The sequence below is a fragment of the Balaenoptera ricei genome, chromosome 3 (assembly GCF_028023285.1).
Source record: "Balaenoptera ricei isolate mBalRic1 chromosome 3, mBalRic1.hap2, whole genome shotgun sequence".
NCBI lineage: Eukaryota > Metazoa > Chordata > Mammalia > Artiodactyla > Balaenopteridae > Balaenoptera > Balaenoptera ricei.
Window position 1 is genome coordinate 56,324,117 of NC_082641.1, and position 25,835 is coordinate 56,349,951.

Consider the following 25,835-nt stretch of genomic DNA (forward strand, 5'->3'; position numbering starts at 1 on the left):
TATTCTATAGATGTAAATTATGTAAATAAAAGTTATTTTATATTATTTCTGTTGTGTCCTCTTTTTTCAAATGACTTAATAAAGGTATTAATGTGTTAGTGAGCAAAAAATAGTTTTGTAAGTACAGCTTACCCTTCCTTCCTTCCCTCCTTCCACGAGAGTATAGTATATTTGGGAGAATTAATTTTTTCTTATGTGCATGCTCTGAAGGATATTATTTTGATTTTGTAAGAATAAAAATAAACTTTCCCCCACATTTGGGACATGTGAAGAGTTGCTTACTTTTTTGTTTATTTGCTCCTTTTGCAATGAATTTTTGGATAAAAGAACTCAATCTCTTTTACTCTTTTTTCTTCCCACTTTTTTTTCTCTGTAGAGAAAGACAAGTGGGAAAGTTTAGTTATGGATATACTGTAAACCTGGACTTTTTACATGGTCAGTTGACCTTTTATTATGGTATATAAGGATTTTACTTTCTTACAATTCTCACTCTTTTCCTGCTTTCTCCCAATGTTAATCACAATTTGGGGTTAATCCATATTCAGTATTTGTACTGTTTTAATTGTAATTTTTCACTGCTGTACCACCTAATGAACTAAGACGACATTTCCTTTCTGGTACGACTTTTTGTTTTTCTTGGAGTTAAGAATTGTTTCACTTTTTCATTTGCTTTGGGTTTGTTTTTGAACCTGTGGCTTAACTTTCAACACCCTCTGGCAAGTCTGTTTATACTTAGTTATAAATGCTCTGTTTATACTTTTCACATGGTCAAGCTGTCAGATGAACTGTTTCCTTCTCTCTTTTTTTTCCTGGAAAACTTTTTGGAGCTCTTCCTTCCTGCTTTAATCTGGACTGAGGCTTCACAGGTCTCCATGTGCAGTGCAGCTGCCATACTGGGACTTCTCTGTGAATTCCCTACCCATCTTTTCTGGTTTGGATTCCCTATTCTGGAGCCAATGTCATTGTCTTTCTTGAGGAGAAGCACATCTTCCACTGTTTACTGCAAAAGGGTGCATGGATGATAACATAACTTGAGACTTTACATGTCTGAGAGTTCTTTATTCTACTCTCTCACTTAGTTGGGCTCTGAATAGAATTCTTGAATAATTTGAAAATAACTTCCACTTCATTTCAAAGTCATGCTCTGGTTATATTCTAGTTTTCAGTGTTTAAAAATCTTTTGCCATTCTGATTCTCTATCCTTCGAATGTGGCCTTCTATTTACATATTCTTTGACCCTGGTATTCTGCTCAGTAATGTGCACCCACCCTTTCCTGCCCCTACATTCATGCTCCTGGGCATGTCATGGGCCTTTTAAAATATGGAAACTCATTTCCTTCCTTTCTGGGAAATGTTCTTGCATTATTCCTTTGATAATTTCTCTCTTTCATTTTCACTGTTCTGATATCTGGAATTCCTATTAATCAGATTTTTTAATCTCCTTTACTTGTTCCCTAAGTTATCTTTTCTCTGCTATTTTCCATTTCTCCATCCCCTTCTCTCTCTCCTTATTTTTTTGTTCCCCCCTTTTTTTGCAGGGGGAGATTTTCTCAATTTTTACTTCTACAACTGGAGAAAAATCAAGTGTCAATTCCTTTTTAGAAGTAACTTTGTTAGTCACAAAAGCCGTAGAGAGAAGGCTAAGAATCTTGATACTTCTGATTAACAAATGTGCAGAATCAAAGTCACAGAATGTGAATCATCCTTTGACTTAGTTCATAATTTTGAATCAGCACAGTTTTCTGCAATGAACGTTTTTAAGGCATAATTTACATTTAAAAAAGTACACAGATCTTAAGCTTTTAGTTTGATTACTGACAATGTATACACCTGTGTACCACCCCACAAGACAAATAGACAACATTTCCATCATCCCAGAAAGTTCCTTTAAGCCCTTTCCCCACTGCCACCCACAGGTTAGTTTTGCCTGATCTTGAGCTTTATATATATATGCAGTATATGAACTTTATATTATGTATACTTTTGTATCTGTTTACTTTTGCTCAACACATTTTTGGGATTCATCCATTTTTGTAGAGTGTTAGTAGTTCCTTGTTGCTAAGTTGTATTCCATTTTATCCGTATACCACATATGAATATACCATAATTGCTATCTATTTTCCTACTGATTGTTTCCGAATTTTGGCTCTTTCGAATAAAGATACTATAAATATTGTTGTACAAATCTTTTTGAAGACATGTTTTTATTTCTCTTGTGTAAATGCCTAGGAGAGGCACATCTTTTCTTAGATTTATTTTTTAAGCACTTGATGTTCTCTGATGCCTTTATAAATGGTGGTTTTTAAATGCTTATTTTCATTTGTATGTTTATTGCTGGAACATAGAAAAACAGCTGATTTTTGTATTGCAGTTAAGATTTTAACAAATGGGGAATTCCCTGGCAGTCCAGTGGTTAGGACTCCACACGCTTTCACTGCCGAGGTCGTGCGGCATGGCCAAAAAAAAAAAAAAAAAGATTTTAACAAATGTACTTTCTTTTTTTTTTAAATTAATTTATTTTTGGTTGCATTGGGTCTTCGTTGCTGCACGCAGCTTTCTGTAGTTGCAGCGAGCGGGGACTACTCTTTGTTGCTGTGTGCGTGCTTCTCATTGTGGCAGCTTCTCTTATTGTGGAGCACGGGCTTCAGTAGTTGTGGCCTGCGGGCTTAGTTGCTCCGCAGCATGTACCATCTTCCCGGACCAGGGCTTGAACCTGCGTTCCCCGCATTGGCAGGCGGATTCTTAACCACTGTGCCACCAGGGAAGTCCACAAATGTACTTTCTCTAACATCCTCTCACAGTCTAGCCCTTGGAGCTATTAAGGCAAGACTTTTTTTTTTAAGTATTATAGGAATGCTCTTTGTTCTTAGCACACAGACTTAGAAACTGAATTATAATAAGATAAACAGGATAAATATAAACAAGTAAAATTTTAAGTAACTATAACATTAAATAAGTATAGGGGCTTCCCTGGTGGTGCAGTGGTTGAGAATCTGCCTGCCAATGCAGAGGACATGGGTTCGAGCCCTGATCTGGGAAGATCCCACATGCCACGGAGCAACTAGGCCCGTGAGCCACAATTACTGAGCCTGCGCGTCTGGAGCCTGTGCTCGGCAACAAGAGGCCGCGATAGTGAGAGGCCCGCGCACCGCGATGAAGAGTGGCCCCCGCTCGCCACAACTAGAGAAAGCCCTCGCACAGAAATGAAGACCCAACACCAACAAAAATAAATTAATAAATTAATTAATTTTTAAAAAAAGTATAGGGCTTCCCTGGTGGCGCAGTGGTTGAGAATCTGCCTGCTAATGCAGGGGACACGGGTTCGAGCCCTGGTCTGGGAAGATCCCACATGCCACGGAGCAGCTGGACCCGTGAGCCACAACTACTGAGCCTGCGCGTCTGGAGCCTGTGCCCCGCAACGGGAGGGGCCGCGATAGTGAAAAGGTCCGCGCACCGCAATGAAGAGCGGTCCCCGCACCGCGATGAAGAGTGGCCCCCGCTTGCCGCAACTAGAGAAAGCCTTCGCACGAACCGAAGACCCAAACACAGCCAAAAATAAATAAATAAATAAATAAATAATAAAGTAGCTATAAAAAAAAAAATCATCCCCTCGAAAAATAGTCTTTAAAAAAAAAATAATAAAATAAAAAAAAATAAAAAAAAGTATAAAATGTAATGCCAATGGGAAATATTTGCTAACCTCTCATTTATTTAATAAATTTAAAGGCTAGTAGAGTATCTTATCTCCTTAGAACATCTGTTTTCCCATCCTTTCAATAATTTCTCCCTAGTAAATTCCCTGGCAGTCCAGTGGTTAGGACTCCCTGCTTCCACTGCAAGGGGCACGGGTTCAATCCTTGGTTGGGAAACTAAGATTCTGCATGCCGGTTGGCACAGCCAATAAAAGAAAAAGAACTTTCTCATTAAATGGCTAATTAAACTCTGTAACCTCTAGCTTTTGTTACATTTTCTAGACAAGGAATTCTTTTTTATTTATTTATTTATTTGGCTGTGTTGGGTCTTAGTTGCGGCACACGTGATTTTCGTTGCGGCACATGGGGTTCTTCGTTGCAGCACACGGTCTTCTCTCTAGTTGTGGCATGCGGGCTCTAGAGCGCACAGTCTCTGTAGTTGTGGCACACAAGCTCCTTAGTTGCGGCACACGGGCTTAGTTGCCCTGTGGCATGTGGGATCTTAGTTCCCCAACCAGGGATTGAACCTGCATCCCCTGCATTGGAAGGCTCTTTCTTAACCACTGGACCACCAGGGAAGTCCCCTACCCAAGGAATTCTTGATTTTATATTTTTTTCAAAAGCTTTTTAAAATTTTTTCATAATCCTGGTCTTTGATGGATGCAATATATTTTCATTTCTCCAAGGATGTTATGTTTTCTTCTGTTCCTTGCACTGATGGTTTCTTTGGAGTTTTTTTTGTTTTTGTTTTCTTGGTGTGGTAGTGTGTGTCTTTTTCTTTTCCTTTTTAAAATTTCTTTGTTTTTTTTTCATATTGAAAGCTTTCTTCAGAGTCCAGAGTGTTAACCATTATGGAACTGCAACAGAAAGCTTTCTTCAAATGCCCATTGATCCTTGGCTATCCATGCATATGTTAGAGAAAGTGTCTAAAAAAGCTGATTAGGAGCTTTTACAAGCTTATTGGAGGGTAGGTAGGATATGTCTATTTGTAGGTTACACTGTAGGTCAATTTTCTTTTTTTTTTTTTTAAATGTTGCTTTTTGTTTTTTTAATGGCTGCACTGGGTCTTAGTTGCAGCATGCGGGATCTATTTCTCTGACCTGGGATTGAACCTGGGCCCCCTGCATTGGGAGCAGGGAGTCTTAACCACTGGACCCCCAGGGAAATCCCTGTAGATCAATCTTCCAGGGAGCTTTTTCACTGGAGAACCTCAAATGTCACTTTGTAGATCTTTTCTGTAAAATGGTAAGGTTTCTCTAGACTCCCTTCTATATAAACCTGGTAGCCAGCATTTTGGAACTGGGTGGGAAAACAGACTTGGGGGGAGGGGGCTCTCTTGATTTGGCCTCCAGACTGTCACTTAACCTCTCTGGTCTCAATTTGGCACTTCACTAGTGCCTAGTGTCCCTAAATTTGGAACATTTCAGATTCAGTTTCTCCAGGGAATATATATCTCCTGGACAGACTGGGGGGTGGAAATCTGGGGTTTTAACTACTTCTTATGCAAATTTTCAAGTAGTTCCACCATTTCTTGGTCTCTACCACCTTTCTCCACTTCCATGCACATATTTCTCTGTACCTGGTACCACCAATTCCTGGTACCACCAATTCTGAGAGGCAAATTGACTTGTTACTTGTTTGTATTTTCCACTGCAAGCACTTAGATTTCAACTTCCTTTATTTTGCTAAATTTATTATTCCAATTTTTGCCTATTGCCTTCATATATCCCCTAGTTTAATTGAAGGTGGGATATGAATTATTTTTTGCGTTTCTTTGTTGCTCTGGGATCATTTCTGAGAGAAGGAGGTAAAAAATATCTTTATTTTCATGATAAAAGTTGAATTATTGTATTCCCTTAAAAATGAAAATAAAGAAAAACGTAAAAAGTAAATCTGAATACTATGAACAACTGAACACCAACAAATTGGATTATGTAGATGAAATGGACAAATTCTTAGAAACAAAACCTACCAAGACTACATCACGAAGAAATAGATAACCTGTATAGACCTATAGCTAGTAAGAAGACTAAACAGTAACCAACAAATATCCCCACAAAGAAAAGCACTGAATATGATGGCTTCACTGGTGAATTCTACCAAACATTTGAAGAAGAACAAATACCAATCTTTCTCAAACTTTTCCAAAAACTTGGAGAGGAGGGAACACTCCCTAACTCATTCTATAAGGCCAGCATTATCCTGACATGAAAGGACAAAGACGCTACAAAAACAAAACAAAACAAAACTATAGACCAATATCCCTTATGAACATTGATGCAAATATCCTTAATAAAATACTGGCAACTGAATTCAGCGGCATACTAAAAGGATTATACATCATGACCAAGTGAGGTTTATTCCTGAAATGCAAGGATGGTACAACATAGAAAAAATTGATCAATGTAGTTCACAACATTAACAGAATGAAGGAACAAACTTCACATGATCATCTCAATTGATGCAGAAAAAGTAGATGACAAAATTCAACACTTTTTCATGATAAAAATATTCAACAAACTAGAAATAGAAGGAAACCTCCTTAACATCATAAAAGCCACATGTGAGGGACTTCCCTGGTGGCACAGTGGTTAAGAATCCGCCTGCCAACACAGGGGACATGGGTTCAAGCCCTGGTCCGGGAAGATCCCACAGGCCACGGAGCAACTAAGCCTGTATGCCACAACTACTGAGCCTGTGCTCTAGAGCCTGCAAGCCACAACTACTGAAACCAGCTCTCCACAACTACTGAAGCCCACGCACCTAGAGCCCGTGCTCCGCAACAAGAGAAGCCACCACAATGAGAAGCCTGTGCACCGCAACAAAGAGTAGCCCCCGCTCACCACAACTAGAGAAAGCCCGTGCACAGCAATGGAGACCCAATGCGGCCAAAAAAAAAAAAAAAAAAAAGCCACATGTGAAAAACTCACAGCAAACATTACACTCAATGGTGAAAGGCTGAAAAGTTTTCCTCTAAGACCAGGAACAAGGCAAGGATGTTCACTTTCACCACTTCAATTCAACATAGTACTAGAAGTTTTAGCTGGAGCAATTAGGTAAGAATGAGAAATAAAAGACATTTAAATTGGAAAGGAAAAAGTAAAATTATCTCTATTCACAGATGACTTATTACAAAGCCCTAAAGATTACACACACACACACACACACACACACACAAAACCTGTTAGAATAAATGAATTCAGCAAAGTGGCAGTATACTAACTTAGCACACAAAAATCAGTTACACTAATAATGAACAAACTGAAAAGGAAATTATGAAAACAATTCCATTTACAATAGCATCAAAAAGAATAAAATAGGAATTAACCAAGGAGGTGGAAGACTTGCACAATGAAAACGAAAAAACACTGCTGAAAGAAATTAAAGAAGACATAAATAAATGGAAACACATCCCATGTTCATGGATTGGAAGACTTAATATTGTTAAGATGTCAATGCTACCCAACATTATCAACAGATTCAATGCAGTCCCTATCAAAATCCTGGCATTTTTTGCAGAAATACAAAAACCCACCCTAAAATTAATATGGAATCTCAAGGGATCCTGGATAGCCAAAAAATCTTGGAAAAGAACAAAGCTGGAAGACTCACACTTAATCATTTCAAAACTTACTACACACCTACAGTAATCAAAAAACTGTGTGGTACTGGCATAAGGACAGACATACAGCCAATGTAATAGAATACAGAGTCCAGAAATAAACCATTGCTTATGAAATAAGTTTTCACAAGGGTGCCAAGACTATTCAATGGGGAAAGGACAGTCTTTACAACAAATGATATTGGGAAAACTGGATATCTACATACAAAAGAATGAAGCCACACCCTTACCTAACACCATATACAAAAATTAACTCAAATCTAAGACTTAAGTGGACTAAATAAGATTAATTTTTCCTCACTGTCCAGTGGATGAGAAATTGTGAGGAAGCTCAGATTTGTTATAGGCAAAGTTATAGAAGTACGTTATAATTGTACATCTAAGTTGTAATTTATCACTATTAGAATTTTTATTTTTATTTACTTGTTATGTTCTCTCCGCTTTATAAAAGAGGACGCTTTGCCTGTTCTCCACTGTATTCCCTGCTCCAGAAAAGCACTTGATAGGGGACATTAAAGACATATTTGTTGAATGAATGGTTATCTCCTTAAAGAGTTTCTTAGGGCAGCTTAATAAGCCTGTTCAGTTTCCAGCTCTCATATAAGGATAAGCTTTTTCAAGCCCCGGAACACCCTTTCTAGCAGCAGGGGAAGAAGAAAACAGCACACAGAAATAGCACGGAGGCCGACAGCAAGGAAACTCAGCCGCAGCTTCTAAGCTCAGCATCTCGGGAGACTGGGAAGACGCAAAAGGGTCGCTCCACCCCGGTAACCGCAACGCTCCGGGGCTCGCGATGGGACAGGCCTCGCGGGGCTGCACCTCTGTCCCTTATTCGCTGAATTCGGGGGGCGTGGTGCTCAGCGCTGACCAATCACGGGCGGCGTGCGCCGGCACGTGCCGAGGCTGGCCTCAGAATCCGGGAGGTTTCAGGCGGGTTGGGACTGCAAAGGCCTCGGCTGAGCTGTATCCCGAAGCGTGGGAGTTGGAGGGGAAAGCTTCGGCTCCGGACCGGCGCAGGCCGGTCTCTCACGCTCTTTCCTGCCTCTGTGCCTGCTGCCATGTGGGCCGCCCTGAGATTAGCTTTGCGGCCGTGCGCCCGCGCCGCTGCCCCCGCGCCGCGCGCCTATCATGGGGACTCTGTGGCGACGCTGGGCACCCAACCGGACTCGAGCTCTGCCATCTACCAGGTAGGGCGGGTGAGCGGCCCGGGCCTGGAGTACCCAGCCCGAGTCAGTGATTCCTCTTCACCGACGGCACAAGGCGTTGGCCAGACTGGGAAGCAGGTACAGGGTAGGCGCACTTCAACAGTCGCTGCTCTTTTCTCTGGATCCCCAGTCATGATTCTGGGACGCACCAGGGGGTCGTGAAGTTTGAAAAAGAAAACAATTCCAAATCAGATACATTTTAGTTCACTTTTAGCACTGGCACTATACTTTGTATCTTTAAAATCAGTGGTTCTCAAAACCAGTGGCTCTCTGGTTTAGCAGTCACCTGGGAGCTTGTTGAATATACGGCTGCCTTAGCCTCACCCTGGACCTTTTCCGTCTCTGGGGTGGGGTCTTGGTGTTTGCATTGTTAATGAAGTTGGTGAGAGGGGAGGGCAGGGCCTTGGTGGCAGCCAGCTTTGGGAACAACTGGTCTAGCACAGCTGACCCTGGGTTGTGCTTATCAGACTTGAAATGGTTGGTTATGTTAATAGAGAAATATTTATCTTTAAATGGCTTTTCTTGGAATTGGGAGGTATCACGGCGTTAAAAAAACAACTCCTGGTTTGTGAAATATCAGAGCTGGAAATTTTCAGTCTGTCCCATGGTTTCTAAGCCTGTACAGATAACATTTAAATTGTGCAAATAACTTTCAGAGAAGACTTTTTCTGGCCGCGCCGCTGCGGCAGGTGGGATCTTAGTTCCCCGACCAGGGATCGAACCCGCACCCCCTGCATTGGAAGCTCAGAGTCTTAACTACTGGACCGCCAGGAAGGTCCCTCAGAGAATACATTTTAAATAACTCCTGCCTTTGGGAAAACAAGGAGGTTGAAAGGAAATCAGCAGGCTGAGGCAGAAACAGTATCCAATGGGAGACTTCCAAAAGTCTTTAGATGTCCTGGGATCAGGAGAGAATGTTTAATTCAGAAACTTTAAGTGGCTGCTGTGGTCTAGCCACTATTTTAGGTATTTGGAATAGATGTGTAGGAATGGAATCATAATTTTGTGGGGGAGACGACAAGAAAGCAATGCATTGTGATGAGTGATGTCTAAAGCTTAAAAAAGGTGGTTGCAGTTAGGAGGCAATGAGTGAGTTGGATCTTGAGTTGGGTAAGAACTGGCCAGGTTCAGGGTGGAGAATGGGAGGCAAGATTATACAAACTAAAGGAGTTATGAGAACATAGGTACCAAGTTATGAAAGTGGTTAGTGGGAGTGAGAACTTGGAAGTCCCGGCCAGGGTGGGGAATTCATGGAGTAGATGGGATTGCTTATGCAGCCAGGTAGAGGAGGGAAGCCATGTGTAGAAGCCACATTTAGATTTCACTTTGCAGTCTGTCTGCTAAGATATTTAAATAGAGAAGTGGCATGATCCTATGGACATGGTAGAATAGTCAGTGTGACTGCAGTGTGGAGAATGGGTTTCCCACCATTTTGAATATGGCTTCTCGGCTGGGTGTTCTCTTGGTTGCTGTAGACCTCTGAGTGTTTTCCAGAGCTCCTGTAAGGTTACTTTAGCCAGTTTTGGGTTGTTCTGTGATGTCTCTGTGGGGGAATAAGGGCCTGGAGCTTCCTGCTCTGCCGTCTTTTTGAAGTCACGTCGTGGCTGATGTACTTGACGGTGGCTGCTAGCTAGGGCTTAGGGAGTGTGAGCCTGAGATTATAACTTCTTTCTCTGTGTAAAATGTTGTATGTTCTGGTTCAGTCTGTGCGCCAGTAATTAGAATAGGGAAGTAGCTGTGCTGTGGTGGAAAAAGCACTGGCTTAGTATTTCAGGTATGTTTAAAAGCTAACAAGCAACATATTTCCTGAGGGGGAAAAAGACCTGGTGGAAATGTGCTAAAGTGTCAACAGTGGCCCTTTCAGTGGGCAGAAGAGACATTGTAGCATGTTGCTTTAAGAGCGAGTTTCTGGAGTTGGTGGATTTTGGTTTAAATCCTAATTCTACTACTTGTTAGCTGAGTGACCTTGGACTAATTACTATATTAGCCAGATTTTGCTTCAGTAATGCTGAGTAGCAACCATTGCCAAGATCTCAGTGTTCAAAAGAACAAGTATTTATTTTTTGTGCTTGGATCTATGGGTTGGTTGTGGCAGTTCTGCTCTAGGACTGTAGTAGATTCAGGTCTGCTCTACTTGTTTCTTATTCCAGGACCCAGAATGAAGGGGCAGTGGCTGCTGTGGGATGCTCCTCTCATAATGGAAGGCTGGGGCACAAGAGGAGAGCATGGAAACACTTTGTCCTTCTTAAAGCCTCTTCTTGCAGTTGGTACACTGTCACCTTTGCCCACATTCCACTCATCAAAGCAAGTAATACGGACAGATTCAGAGACTGTGGGGTAGGGAAGTATAATCTCACAGTGAACCTTGGCTAGGATGGGAGGGAAGGAAGAATTTAAAATAAGTAGTACAGTTTACCTTATGGTCTAAGATGGCTGCTTAAGCTCCAGCTATTATGTCTGAGTTCCAGGTGCAAAGGAGGAGAAAGGGTGAATAGGTAAAAGGACACCCTCACCTTCTTGTCCTTTTTTTAAAGGAGCCTTTCTAGAAGTCATACCTAACAACTTCTGCTTATATCTCATTGGTTAACGTTTAGTCACATGGCCACACTTGTCTGAAAAAGGAGGCTGGGATTATTTTATTTTTTAATTTTTTGGCCGTGCCGTGTGGCTTGTGGGATCCTAGTTCCCCAACCAGGGATTGAACCCATGCCATTGACAGTGAAAGCCCGGAATCCTAACCACTGGACCACCTGGGAATTCCCCCTTGTTCCTTTTTAAACATAAAATAGAATCCATTTTCCCCCTGGACTTTGTTTTTAAGTGTAATTTGTCAGTAAGTGTAAAACAAGTATTTCTGCATTGGTTGGAATCTCCTTACGATAGTGGTTGACGGGACAGAAAAAATAAGATGGCATTCTAACCATCAAAGGGCTTATATTCATTGACAAAAGAAAACAAAACTAGAGATCAGTTAAGTTCTGTAGATGTGTAAGGAAGGAAGTTGTTAAAATGAGTGGGAGTAGCCAGAAATTGTGTTGGAGATGAGATGGAACATCAGTTAGGCTTTAAAAAGGGGGTGAGATTTGGATAGATGGACCAGAGAGGGTGGTAGTAGTGCAGAAGAGCTTGAGCAAAGACAGAAAGGCACGAATTAATCTTTTTTACACGTTGGAGTTGGCCCAGCACGGAGGCCACACGGGTGGCAAAGTGGCCCAGTGTGGAGGCCACATGGGGTTGGCATGTAATGTTGTTCTCCTTAACCCTTATTATGGTAAAAAAAATCATTGCTTTCCTATAATACTCTCCCTCTTTTTCTTTGCTTTTGTTTTAGGAAAACTATGAGCAGATGAAAGCACTAGTAAATCAACTCCGTGAACGAGCACAGAACATCAGACTGGGTAAGCACTCATTTATTCTTCAGTTTATGCTTTTAATTAAGATGTCCCTTGTAATTATTCATTTTAGGAAAAACTAGTAGCATCAAGCTTTTGACTTTTCAAGACTGTGCATTTGCTGTTGCTGGGAATGTAAATTGGGGCAGCCACTATGGAACACAGTATGGAGGTCCTTAAAAAACTAAAAAGAGAGCTACCATATGATCCAGCAGTTCCACTCCTAGGCATATATCTGGAAAAGATGAAAACTGTAATTCAAAAAGATACAGTGCACCCCAGTGTTCATAGCAGCACTATTTACAAGAGCCAAGACATGGAAACAACCCAAATGCCCATCAAGAGGCGATTGGTTTAAGATGTGGTATATATATCCACATAAATATATGGGTATATACTCAGCCATAAAAAAGAATGGAATATTGCCATTTGTAGCAACATGGATGGACCTAGAGAATATCATACTAAGGGAAGTAAGTCAGGAAGAGAAAGACAAATATTATATGATATCACTTATATGTGGAATCTAAAAAATAATGCAGATGAATCTATATACAAAACAGAAACAGACACACATAGGAAACAAACTTGTGGTTATCAAAGGGGAAAGGGAAGGAGGGAGAGATAAATTAGGAGTATGGGATTAACAGATACAAATTACTATACGTAAAATAGATAAGCAACAAGGATTTACTGCATAACACAGGGAACAATATTCACTATCTTGTGATAACTGATAATGGAAAATAATCTGAAAAAAAAAAAATAAAACTGAATCACTTTGCTGTACACCTGAAACTAACACAGTAATGTAAATCAACTATACTTTAATTTAAAAAAAAACTGCATTTGTTGGCATGCAGACATCTTATTTTTTCCTATTACTTGGACAGTTTTTCTGCTCTTATAGCACTGCCATTATTTGGGGGAAAGTAGAAATTCAGGTTCATCAGTTTCTTTTTTGGCTGCGCTGTGAGGCTTGTGGGACCTCAGTTCCTCTACCAGGGATTGAACCTGGGCCACGGCAGTAAAAGCACCGAATCCTAACCACTAGACCACCAGAGAACTCCCTCATCAATTTTTAAAACTATTTCTTCTTAAGGTTTTTATTTCAGCCACAGCATCACACTGAAATTTTTGTTTCACTTGAAGCAACTAAAACATTTTCTGTCCATTAGTCATATTCATACTACATACTACCTTTTGCGTAATTGTGCATTTTCTGCTGTGTCATGTAATTTGGAAATAATTTCTATATGGGTTTATTGCTAATTAAATAAATGACATATCCTAAAAACTGTAAATTGACATTATTTTTTATTTTTAAATTGTGGACATAATAGACATTTTTTTGCTTGGAAGAAATTGCATCATAGGGAGGAATATAAAATATTAATGTATAAACAGGTACCACATTGCGTTCTATTGTGCCCTTATTGGTGTATATGACAATTTAGAAGGCTATGTGACTTGAAACTAATGGCCATTTCCAAAGTAAGAGTCTTAATATATTACAGTACCTAACTGAGAAGGAACTATATGAATTTTACAGCCTTCATTTAAAAAGAATTCTCCCCAGTGTCCTCATAAAGAATCTATTTTATCTGTAAACCTGTGGTTTAAGGGTATTGTTTCATTCCTGGGTATGATCTTATCACACTCAGAGGACAGACTTTCAGTAGAAGTCATTAGTGAAATAATTTAGCAAAACCTTGATAGATTTCTCTTTAGTTTAAATAAAAATGTTTTTTATATTTTTTTCCTCTGAGGACTTTAAGGATGGAGGCAAGGTAATTAATTAATGGCAGATGAACAGAAAGACCATCCAAAGTTGTATATTCACTTGTGTAGGTGTTAGGGAAGAAATAAGCTCAGTATTTTGGTTCTTTGTAGAATTTTGAGGGTGGAAGGCTGGACTGGTTACTCTAATAATTAAGCAACTTTGGTCCAGTTATTTAATCCCTCTTGTAAATTTTAAGTACCTCATTCATAACTTGAGACTTAGGAGTGGGTCTGTGAATTATAGGCATTATTCATTCCAAGCACACATTGCTGTCTTCTTTTGACTTAATAGATTAATCAAAATTAATTGAAAAGACCAGAAATTAAATCCATTTGGAATATCTTGGTCTCTGTCTTTTGTACTATAGTAGTTTAGGATCAAAATCAATTAAATCCTGTAAAAGTTACCATGACTTTTACAGATATGCAACTCAGTGTGGGACCAGTTGAAGCAAAGACCTCATTCAGATGGCAGTAATTGCTCCCATTCTATCTATGATGGTACAGGGGAGAATTAAAAAAAAAAACAAACAAAAAACTTCATATAGCTCCTTCTAAGTTAGGTATTTGTAATATATGAAGAATATTATTTTGTTGATGGCTGTATTCAGTCCCTTTGGATTTAAGTCACAAATATCCAAATCAAACTTGTTTAATCCAGAAACCAACAACCAAACCATGGAAAGGAAGTGGTGAATGAACCGGGGGGCTCCAGCCCCTCCAGGACTCACTGTCTCTGCCCATCTTCTCTCATTTCAGGATGTGTATGTATGTGTGGACTGCGTTCTCTCTGGCTTCTCTGTGAGGTGGGGAACCATGTTGCTGGCAGGTCAGGGATTACATTCTTACAGTTTACAATCTGAAGGAAAGATCTAGTTATCCTTTCATCTTCGATTTGGAAAACTTTGATGGGTTCACTTGGGTCCCATGTTCATTCTTTGGCCCAGCCACTATATCCAGGGGGATATACTATAATGGTGCCAGCCTGGACCCATGTCCACCAGGGCTCAAGTGTACTGTGGCTGGCAGCTCCTGGAACTTCATGGTGGTGGCAGTACTGTTTTCAGGAAAAGGGGAAAGGAAAGCAAGCAGTCAAAAAGCAAAGAATGTCAATTACACTGTCCCCAGACCACCCAAATTTCTCTCTAGGGAGAGAGGGGTGTGTAAGTAGGAGGGTGACTTGTGAAAACAGGGGTAGTGGACATTGGTCATCCTTTTTGACCAGGTAGCTCTCGAACCCCTGTTCTAAGTGTGAGGAAATGGTGTTAAAAAATGACATGAGTTTTTGTCTACTGGGTATGATTCGAGAGGCAAAATATCCTGCTGGTAGGCTTTTCAGAATGATGACTAGAACGATGACTAGAAACCGTCTTGGAATAAGGTCTTGTCTCCTGAAAAAGACCCAAAACCCTTGTTGAGATGAAAGTATGCTTTGTTAGGGAGCAGAATTGATGAATTGATCATTCCCTTTGGATGTTAAGACTAGAGGGTTTGAATAAGAGGCGGTAGAGTCCTCCAGCACTGAGCATCTGCTGGGGATGGCGGGTTCTCATCATCTGACGGTCTGGGCTCTAAAGGGGAGGAGAGGTGAGCATCTGCTGGGGATGGCGGGTTCCATCATCTGACGGTCTGGGCTCTAAAGGGGAGGAGAGGTGAGCATCTGCTGGGGATGGCGGGTTCTTATCATCTGACGGTCTGGGCTCTAAAGGGGAGGAGAGGTGAGCATCTGCTGGGGATGGCGGGTTCTCATCATCTGACGGTCTGGGCTCTAAAGGGGAGGAGAGGTGAGCATCTGCTGGGGATGGCGGGTTCCATCATCTGACGGTCTGGGCTCTAAAGGGGAGGAGAGGTGAGCATCTGCTGGGGATGGCGGGTTCCATCATCTGACGGTCTGGGCTCTAAAGGGGAGGAGAGGTGAGCATCTGCTGGGGATGGCGGGTTCTCATCATCTGACGGTCTGGGCTCTAAAGGGGAGGAGAGGTGAGCATCTGCTGGGGATGGCGGGTTCTCATCATCTGACGGTCTGGGCTCTAAAGGGGAGGAGAGGTGAGCATCTGCTGGGGATGGCGGGTTCCATCATCTGACGGTCTGGGCTCTAAAGGGGAAGAGAGGTGAGCATCTGCTGGGGATGGCGGGTTCTCATCATCTGACGGTCTGGGCTCTAAAGGGGAGGAGAGGTGAGCACCTGCTGGGGATGGCGGGTTCTCATCATCTGACGGTCTGGGCTCTAAAGGGGAGGAGAGGACTGAGCAGCGCTCCTTGGGAGGGAAGCCAGGAAAGGACAAAGCCTTCTTCACAGTGTTGCCTGGAACTAATACTGTTATGCCAGGAAAATGGATATTACACAGGTATATATAATTTAAAAGTAATATATGCTTATGTTATATAATATATATATTATACTTACAGAAATTTTGGAAAATAGAGAAAAGTATAAAGAAGAAAAAAAAATCACCTATCAGTAATACCTCTAAACACACATTTAAAAAAAATTATATTATGGAAGTATTGTTGATTTACAATGTTGTGTTAATTTCTGCTGTATAGCAGTCATTCACGCATATATATATATATATATGTGTATATATACACACATTCTTTTTCATATTCTTTTCCATTATGGTTTATCACAGGATATTAAATATAGTTCCCTGTGCTATACAATAGGACCTTATTGTTTATCCTATATGTACATCCTATATGTAATAGTTTGTATCTGCTAATCCCAAACTCCCAACCCATTCCTCTCCAACCCCCTCCTCCCTCGGCAACCACAAGTCTATTCTCTGTGTCTGGGAGTCTGTTTCTCTTCGTAGATAAGTTCGTTTTTATCATATTTTAGATTAATATGTGGTATTTGTCTTTCTGATTTACTTCACTTAGTGTGATAATCTGTAGGTCATCCATGTTGCTGCAAATGGCATTATTTCATTCTTTTTTATGGCTGAGTAGTATTCCATTGTGTGTGTGTGTGTGTGTGTGTGTGTGTGTGTGTGTGTGTATATACACACCACATCTTCTTTATCGATTCATCTGTCAGTGGCCATTTAGGTTGTTTCCATGTCTTGGCCATTGTGAATAGTACTGCTATGAACATAGGGGTGCGTGTATCTTTTTGAATTATAGTTTTGTCCGGATATATGCCCAGGAGTGGGATTGCTGGATCATATGGCAACTCTATTTTTAGTTTTTTGAGGAACCTCCACACTGTTTTCCATAGTGGCTGCACCAGTTTACATTCCCACCAACAGTGTAGGAGGTTTCCCTTTTCTCCACACCCTCTCCGGCATTTGTTATTTGTAGACTTTTTAATGATGGCCATTCTGACTGACATGAGGTGGCACTTCATTGTAGTTTTGATTTGCATTTCTCTAATATATAATTAACGATGTTGAGCGTCTTTTCTTGTGCCTGTTGGCCACCTGTATAGACATCCTGACTTTTATTTATTTATTTTAAAAATAAATTTATTTATTTTATTTATTTATTTTTGTTTGCATTGGGTCTTCATTGCTGCATGTGGGCTTTCTCTAGTTGCAGCGAGCAGGGGCTACTCTTTGTTGCGGTGCGTGGGCTTCTCATTGTGGTGGCTTCTCTTGTTGTGGAGCACGGGCTTAGTTGCTCCGTGGCATGTGGGATCTTCCCGGACCAGGGCTCGAACCCATGTCCCCTGCACTGGCAGGCAGATTCTTAACCACTGCGCCACCAGGGAAGCCCCATCCTGGCTTTAAAATTCATAAGATTTCCTAAGTAATTTTCAGATAAGAAGAAGGGACAGTGTTTCAGGTTGCTTCGAAAGTTAATCCTTGAAGTTTTCATTTGATAGAACTTCTGATAATAAAAAGGTTGACAATAATGAGTGGACTCTTGTCCTCCTTTTTGTCTTTTCCTTTCTTTCTGCCTCACTGCTATCTTTGTTTCAGATTTCTTCTCAGGGCACCCTCTTTGCTATCCCCTTTGGTTCCTGTTGGAGCATGTAGGATTGCTAGGAGTGGCTTAGTCATTTCTGTACATGGAACAAGGATTAACCCAGCTGTGTTATTCGTGGTAGCCAGAACTAAGTACTTTGATTAACGAAAGTTAATTGAAGGGCTCTAAGTGTTTTGATAGATTCAGAGTGCTTAGTTTTTCTAAAACTGGGTAGTAACTTTATTGATACAGAAAAACACGAATAGTTTTTGGTGGTTGAAAGGGGGTCTTTTAATGACCTTAAGATAAGGCTTGTGTAGTTTTTAAAAAAATTTACTTTACTGAAGTATAGTTGATTTACATGTCATGTTAATTTCTGCTGTACAGCAAAGTGATTCAGTTATACATATATATACATTTTTCATATTCTCTTCAATTACAATTTATTACAGGATATTAAATATAGTTCCCTGTGCTATACAGTAGGACCTTGTTGTTTAAGGCTTGTGTAGTTTTTGAAAACATTTGAAAATTCACGTTAAACTGCATGCAGGTAGTTCCAGCAATGCATATAGCACCATTGAAGTGACCACAGTTAGACATTTGTGCTGTGCACCCAGAGGCAGACAGCTATGTCGCGACTGCCCCCTGGTGACAGAGATGAAAAGATGCTATAAACTGTAAAATGCTTCCTGATTTTAGGGGTGTTAAAATGTGAACAAAATGTGTGTTTTAGAATCAGTGCAGTATGGTAAATGAGATAGAAGGAAAACATCAGGCTTTTCTGGCTCTGAGTCTGTGGGAGTGGAGATAGTTAATGCAAAATCTTTTAAGAGTAATCCTTGGAAAACTAAGGTGCTGTGACATTCTGTCTTTTTGTGGTGGTCCACATATCCTAGGCCAGTTTAAATGCCAGAGGAGCTGAATTCTGTGACCTGAGAATCTGTATCAAGGATAGCACTCTTTCTGGGTTTTCCTAATAAAAACAGAATTCACTAGGTGCTCGGAATAGCAAAGTGAAGCTCTAGGCAGAATTAAGAATAATGTTGCTTTAAGTACTAAAAAAAAAAAAAACCAAAACACAGATATGTTTTCTTATCTCTTTTTCGTCCCACCCTCCCCTGCCATGCTTTTCCCTGCTAGCCCCTTAGTGGACGCTTATGTCGCCAAACTCTCCAAAGACCCTCACCCAAGCCTGGTCTTCTTTGCAGTGTCTTAGGTTTATTTTTCTTTAATACTTACTTTTAAACAGCTTTATTAAGGTATAATTGATATAAGCCGCATTATTTAAAGCGTACAGTTTGATGAGTTTTGACATATGTATACACCCGTGAAACCGTCACCACAATCAAGATGATGAATGTGTCACTCTCAGAAGTTTCCTCCGCCCTTTGTCACTCTTTCGTCCTCCCTCTCTCCTATAACTATACACACCTCAGTAGGGCACTCTGAGTTTTTGGTGGCTGGGAGAAAAGAGGAAAGCTGTTTGATTTAATTCATACTATCTTGTAAGGCTTTCCCTCCCAGAATTATTTTCATTTTAAAAGATTAGATGTATGTTATGATTTTCTTAGTTACCTTAAGGCAGATTTAGTCTTAAAAATATGCCCTAAAAAAAAAAAAAAAAAAAAGTATGCCCTCTACCTTTTCAGAAAAAAAAAAAAAATCCCCTTAGACACAGGAAAGTCCTGATTTGAAAATAAGGTTGCACTACTTGGAGGCTTGTTTGAAATCTGTATGAACTTATTTGCTCACCTAAAAAACAAATAGCTTTCTTCAACAGCTGAACATTTCAGTAGACAAGGAGTATATTAAGATGGAACTCTTGGGCAACAGTGAAGGTAAACATATTAAGGTACAATTTGATCATCTGTTCTGATTATTTACCTTGGTTTGCTGAGAGTGGGTTATGGATATTCCCCAGGTACCGAACCCAGCTGTTCTCAGGCTGGGTGAGGTTTGGTGTACCCCTCACCTCAAGCAGCCTCACTGGGTTGGTTACCCCAGCGGACTCTTCAATTATTGTAATTTCCTTTAGTCTGGAGCAATGTCAGGAAACACCGAAGATCATCTCTGATTCAGGATACTAACAAAAGGGGACTTTTAAATTGCTGTATAAGGTGTTCAATTCTCTCCTATTTGGGGGCCTAAAAATAGCACCTTTAGCTAAGTTTTGTTGTGCTTATTATGGAAATCATTTCTAAAATAATGCTTTTTACCTGGTACAAATGAAGTTAGGAACTTTTCAAATTTCACGTAGCATATAGGACAGTGCTAGTATTTATAGTAGGTGTAATAAGTGTGGTGGAGATGAGACAGTATTTGCAATGTATGAGATGCAGAGAAAAGTACTGTGTTATTTCCTTAAATAATTACTACTGAATTTAGAAAATGTATAATATACTGTGGGCTCAGGGATAGATTGATTTTAAAAAATGCCAGTTTGAATGATCTGAAAAATTAGCTGTTTTTCACAGGATATGTTAAATTTTTTAAAAAGTACCATATTTTGGATTAAGTGTTATATGTTTTTCTGGTATTAAGTTAAATGGAGACCTTATAATGAATTCATCTAATCTAATCCTATTTTTTATCACAGGAGGTGGTGAGAAAGCCCGAGCACGTCACATATCAAGAGGAAAACTGTTACCAAGAGAAAGAGTTGACAATCTTATAGACCCAGGGTTGGTACATACCCAAGTGCTGGCTCAGGGTGTTCTCTATTCCATGGTGCTTTCTTAGATAGTTTTGTTTTGTTTTGTTTTGTTTTGTTTTGTTTTGTGTTTTGGACGTGCCACATGGCTCGTAGGATCTTAGTTCCCTGACCAGGGATTGAACCCAGGCCCTCGGCAGTTACAGTGCAGAGTCCTAACCACTGGACCACCAGGGAATTCCCATCTTAGTTTTATAAATAAATGATTTTAAATTCTGGTTCTTATCATAAGATTCAACAACAGATGTTTATTGCGAGGCTACTATGTGTCAGGTGCTGTTCTAGGTGCTAGTGATACATCACTGAACAAAATAGACAAAGTTCCTTGCCCTACTGGAATTTACATTGTAGCAGGAGGAGATAGAAAATAAACGATAAGTGTCATAAATTATATAGTATGTTAGAAGGTGATAAATGTCATGGGATAAAGAAAAGGTAGACCAGAGTATGGGAGAGAAAGATGAAGGTCAAGTTGTAGTTTCAAATGAGGTGGTTAGAATAGGCCTCATTGAGGTGGTGACATTTGAGCAAAGATTGGAAGGAGTAAAGAGAGATGGGCTCTAAATATCTGGGGAGAGAGCGTTGCAGGCGGAGGGGAGTGGCCAGTGCGAAGGTTCTGCGATGGGGGCAGGTCACAGATGCTGATATGCTAAAGGGGCTAGAAGGCCGTGTGGTGGGGTGGAGGGAGTGAACGGGGGAGTAGCAGGAGACGGGCGATTTCGGTAAGAGGTTTGTAGGCCAGTGTAAGAGTTTGGGCTTTTACTCTGACAGAAATGGGGAGACTTTGTAGGCCTTATCTGACTTAGGTTTTAAAAAGTTATTCTGGCTGTTGTCTTGTGAGTAGACTGTGGGCCTTGAGGGTGGAAGCACCAAGACCAGTTAGAGAGAGGGACTTCCCTGGTGGTCCAGTGGCTAAGACTCCACGCTGCCAGTGCCCGGTCAGGGAACTTAGATCCCACATGCCGCAACTAAGACCCAGTGCAGCCAAACAAATAAATAAATAAACAAACAAATAAATAAATCATAAAAAAAAAAAAGACCAGTTAGAGAGAGAAATGAAGGCTCAGAAGTATTGTTTCTGGGGACATGCACACACACGCCCAGCCTGGAGACAAACACTGTTAACACCTAGTGTGTATCCTTCTACACTGTTTTTATGCAAATGTGAATCACTTTTTTTTTTTTTTTTTAAAGAAAAATGGAATCATACTAAATGTGGTGTTTTATAACCCCCTGCCTCCCCCTGTCCCCCGTCCCCCCAGTGTATCCTGAACATTTAAGTGAGAGAATAATACAGTGGTTAAGAGCCTGGTCCCTTATTACGGAGCTTATTAAAACCCAACTCTGCCACTTACTAGTAGTTGTGTGACCTTAGACAACTGACCTAATCTCTGTGTTTCAGTTTCCTCATCAGTCAGTGGGGATCATAATAGGATCCATATCAGGAGGTAGTTCTGAGGAATGAATGAGTGAGTGTTTCTGAAGCTCCTAGGAGAGAGGCTGGCACGTGGTAGGTGCTACGTAAGTGTTAGGTGCCATTCTCTTTCTATATTAATAAACACATCTGTACAACGTCTTTAAAAATAAGAACCTACTGGTCCTTTGTATGGCTATACCGTATAAATCCCCAGGGTGGTCACACTAGATTTTTTTTTTTCTTCTAAATTTATTTATTTATTTTTGGCCGCATTGGGTCTTCGTTGCTGCTGGCGGGCTTTCTCTAGTTGCGGTGAGCGGGGGCTACTCTTCGTTGTGGTGTGCAGGCTTCTCATTGCGGTGGCTTCTCTTGTTGCAGAGCACAGGCTCTAGGCGCACGGGCTTCAGTAGTTGTGGCACACGGGCTTCAGCAGTTGTGGCTTGCGGGCTCTAGAGCGCAGGCTCAGTAGTTGTGGCACACAGGCTTAGTGACTCCATGGCATGTGGGATCTTCCTGGACCAGGGCTCGAACCCGTGTCCCCTGCATTGGCAGGCGGATTCTTAACCACTGCGCCACCAGGGAAGTCCCCTAGATTTTGTTTTTGACATTTTTTTGGTAAATTTTATGTCCAACACGTGTATTTGAAACATTGCCCCATTAAAGAAAAAAATTTCCTTTTCCACATGTTAACTGTTTAAATATGATTTTTTGAAAAACGACATTAATTCAAGCAGCATCTTTTCTTCCGTTCAGGTCTCCATTCCTGGAATTATCCCAATTTGCCGGTTACCAGTTGTATGGTGATGAGGAGGTCCCCGCCGGTGGCATTATTACAGGCATTGGGAGAGTGTCAGGGTGAGTATTCTGCCCACACTCTGCCATGTGCTTCAGGAAGCAGGCCGAAGAGGCAGGGTGTCCAGCACTCACTGCTCTGCATATGAGCGTGTGAGTTTTATGCTCGTGATATTATTTAGGACTGAGGCTTCCTACCCAGACATGTGTTAGATTCATCTGTGCAGTGTGTGCATTTTAGCTCTTGAGATTCCGTGGAGGCAAGGGCCAAGGCAAGACTGATTTTATCTTTTCACTAGAGCTGCTCTAGTGTTGGATAGTATGACTGAAAAAGATTTCACTCGTTTAAAAAGGTCTAAAGTAGTACTTCATAGTAATTGAAATTGACCTTTCTTACATAATCATATGGTTGAATATGGTCAGCACTCTTTCTCTGGCAGATGATAGATGTGCAAACTAGTTTAAACCAAAAAAGAATCTATTGACTCTCTTAACTGATACGTCTGGGCCTAGCTGGGTCGAGGAGCACAAATGGTGTTACCAGGTCACAGGCTGGGTTTTGGTTTTGTTCCTAGGCAGGCCGAGCTGGCCCCAGGCATCCCCGGCTTCTGCGCTCTAAGCTTAGCAGCTGCAGTGGGCTGAGAGCTCCTGAGGGTGAAGGCTGGGACCAGAGCCCACTGTTGAGCCCACAGCGTGGACACTGAGTAGAAAGGCCTGGTTCTTGTGCTCACCTCTGAAGATGGGCTTTGGGGTCAGTCCCGCTAAAGCCACACGGATCAAAAATAGAGAAAGGGCAGTTTCTGAAAGAAAGTTTAGTTTTGTCGCCAAAATAATGGATGCTGGGTAGGCAAAACCAATAGATGTCTAATACAGTATTTTTGTGGACTAATTTTCTTATTCTGTAACATGTCTGTGACCTTTTAATAAGACAAGTAAAAGTGGTTATGTCTCTTGTCCAAGGTCGCATATATAGCAAGTGGCAGAGTCAGAATTTCACCCTAGCTTTGTCTGACTTCATAGCGTGGGCTCTTTCCTGTACCAGAGCTTCTTAAGCTTTTCTAGTGCAGCACCCCCAGGACGGAGGAGTGACCATACTCTGGAGGTGTGGGGTTATGGCCCAGCACCCGCCAAAGCCTAAATTCCTTTTGAAGTCTAGTTTGTTCAATGTTAAAGTCATTAAAAATGTACATCTCACTCTATAAAATGTTAATTATAATGTGGAAAAAGGCTTTATATAACCTAGTGAATAAAACTGATGCTCAAAGGAGAGGAGCCACATACCCTAATAAAAGAAGTACAACACCACCTGAGGCCATGTGCTCAGTTGCTGTTCTCTACTTCATTTTCAGCAAGGATTCAGTAAGTTTCTTTTTAGAATTCTAGAGAATATAAAGTGAGGTAACAAAAACATCATAAATATAAAGATTAAATTTTGTAAAGACCACACTGTTGTTCTCTCCAGTTTCAAGCGAGCCTCTGATCTTCGGGTTTCCTGGCAATACTAAGCAGCCTCCCTTACTGGCCCTCTTCATTCACTTCCCTGCTTCTTGCGTGTTACTTGTGGGCCATGGTACCTGACAGACTGGTTTTGGTGAGAAAGGGCACCACTAATGACTCATTGTAGTATATGCTTTCAAACTACTATTTTAAAGTTTGTACCTATTGTTACTTTAAGCAAGGTAAGTGTTGTACTTTAAACTTCTTTTAGTTTTATAGAAAAGCATATGGCAGTGACATGAAGAAAATACGAAAAATAAATACTTTTGATGGATCAGTTTTCCTTTTTGAAAATTACCTTCCTAAAAGCAAATTTTAAAGGTTTATCATGAGGGATTTTCTCACCCCGAGACTTGGATTCCTTGTTGTTGTTTTTGTATTATCTTATTAGGACCCCTTCATTCAAAGAACCATTACGAAGTGTGGCTTAGGTTGTTAGTTTTTCTCTACTAATATGGGGTGATGATTCTTTATAAATCAAGGTAGAGTTTGTAAACGTATTAAAAGTGGTTCATTTTATATAAATAAATATGTGAACAGTGATTAAAACTTTCATATCATAAGATTGTCTACTAATGGCTGTCACTGGGGATATGTACTAGAAATTGCGAGGCTGTATTGGGAGTGTCTTGTAATGAGATGCAATTGGTCTTTACTTTGAAGAACTCTCTCATGTTCTCTTTCCGATGAAATTTCTGCCTTTCAGAGTAGAATGCATTATTGTTGCCAATGATGCCACTGTCAAGGGAGGTACCTACTACCCGGTGACTGTGAAGAAACACTTACGGGCACAAGAAATTGCGATGCAAAACAGGCTCCCCTGCATTTACTTGGGCAAGTCATGAGAACTGTAAAATGAATGATTATTAGCTAGAAAAATACAAGATTGTTTAGAAGTCTATATATATATGACATTATCAATGGATATTTTTAAAAAACTGTTGGCTTCGCTTATAATTACGGAAGAGACGCATATTCTTTGCTAAAAACTCTGGGAGAAAAAGTAAACAAGCACTACCCATAATAACATCACTGAGGAAGAATCCCTGACAGTATTTTGGGGTTTCCCATTTTTTTCTCTACATGAGTGGTGTTTTTTTCTTCTATATATTGGGTGGGCCAAAAAGTTCCTTTGGTTTTTGAGTAAAAATAAAAGACATTTTTCATTTTCACCAAGAACTTTATTGAACAATGTATTCACCATTTTGTTCCACTACCTTCTGCCATTTTTCAGGCAACTTCATAATTCCATCTTCCCAAAACTTTTTATTTTTTTGAGCAAAAAACTGTTCCAGGTACTTTTTACAGTCTTCCAGGGAATTGAAATTTTTTCCATTAAGAGAATTTTATAAAAACCTAAATAAATGGAAATCCGAAGGTGCAGTGTCTGGTGAATATGGTGGATGAATCAGAACTTCCCAGCCAAGCTCTAACAGTTTTTGCCTGGTCATCAAAGAAGCATGGGGTCCTGCGTTATCCGGATAGAAGATTATACCTTTTCTGTTGACTAATTCGGGACGCTTTTCCTAGAGTGCTGCTTTCAGTTGGTCTAATTGGGAACAGTACTTGTTGGAATTAATCGTTTGGTTTTCCAGAAGGAGCTCATAATAGAGGACTCCCTTCCAATCCCACCATATACACAACATCACCTTCTTTGGATGAACACCGCCGGCCTTTGGTGTGGTTGGTGGTGGTGCATTTCCCTTGCCCCACAATCACCTCTATTCCACATTATTGTACAGCGTCCACTTTTCATCACCCGTCACAATTTGTTTTAAAAATGGCATGTTTTCATTATGTTTAAGTAGAGAATT

At 40.6% G+C, this 25,835-nt stretch overlaps 1 protein-coding gene and 1 non-coding gene across 2 annotated transcripts in view; one reads left to right on the forward strand and one right to left on the reverse strand.

Moving 5' to 3' along the window:
* Positions 1-8,237: 8,237 nt before the first annotated feature.
* The window catches only part of MCCC2 (methylcrotonyl-CoA carboxylase subunit 2), a 64,042-nt gene continuing 46,444 nt past the window's right edge, over positions 8,238-25,835 (forward strand). The window contains exons 1-5 of the mRNA XM_059916551.1: positions 8,238-8,501; positions 11,851-11,917; positions 20,202-20,286; positions 22,486-22,587; positions 24,728-24,855. Coding sequence (XP_059772534.1) covers positions 8,373-8,501; positions 11,851-11,917; positions 20,202-20,286; positions 22,486-22,587; positions 24,728-24,855 — 511 coding nt within the window. The 5' untranslated portion in view covers positions 8,238-8,372. The remainder of the gene's footprint in view (positions 8,502-11,850; positions 11,918-20,201; positions 20,287-22,485; positions 22,588-24,727; positions 24,856-25,835) is intronic.
* Positions 20,420-20,492, reverse strand: TRNAY-GUA (transfer RNA tyrosine (anticodon GUA)). Its single transcript has one exon. It is a non-coding gene; the product is annotated as a tRNA-Tyr (tRNA).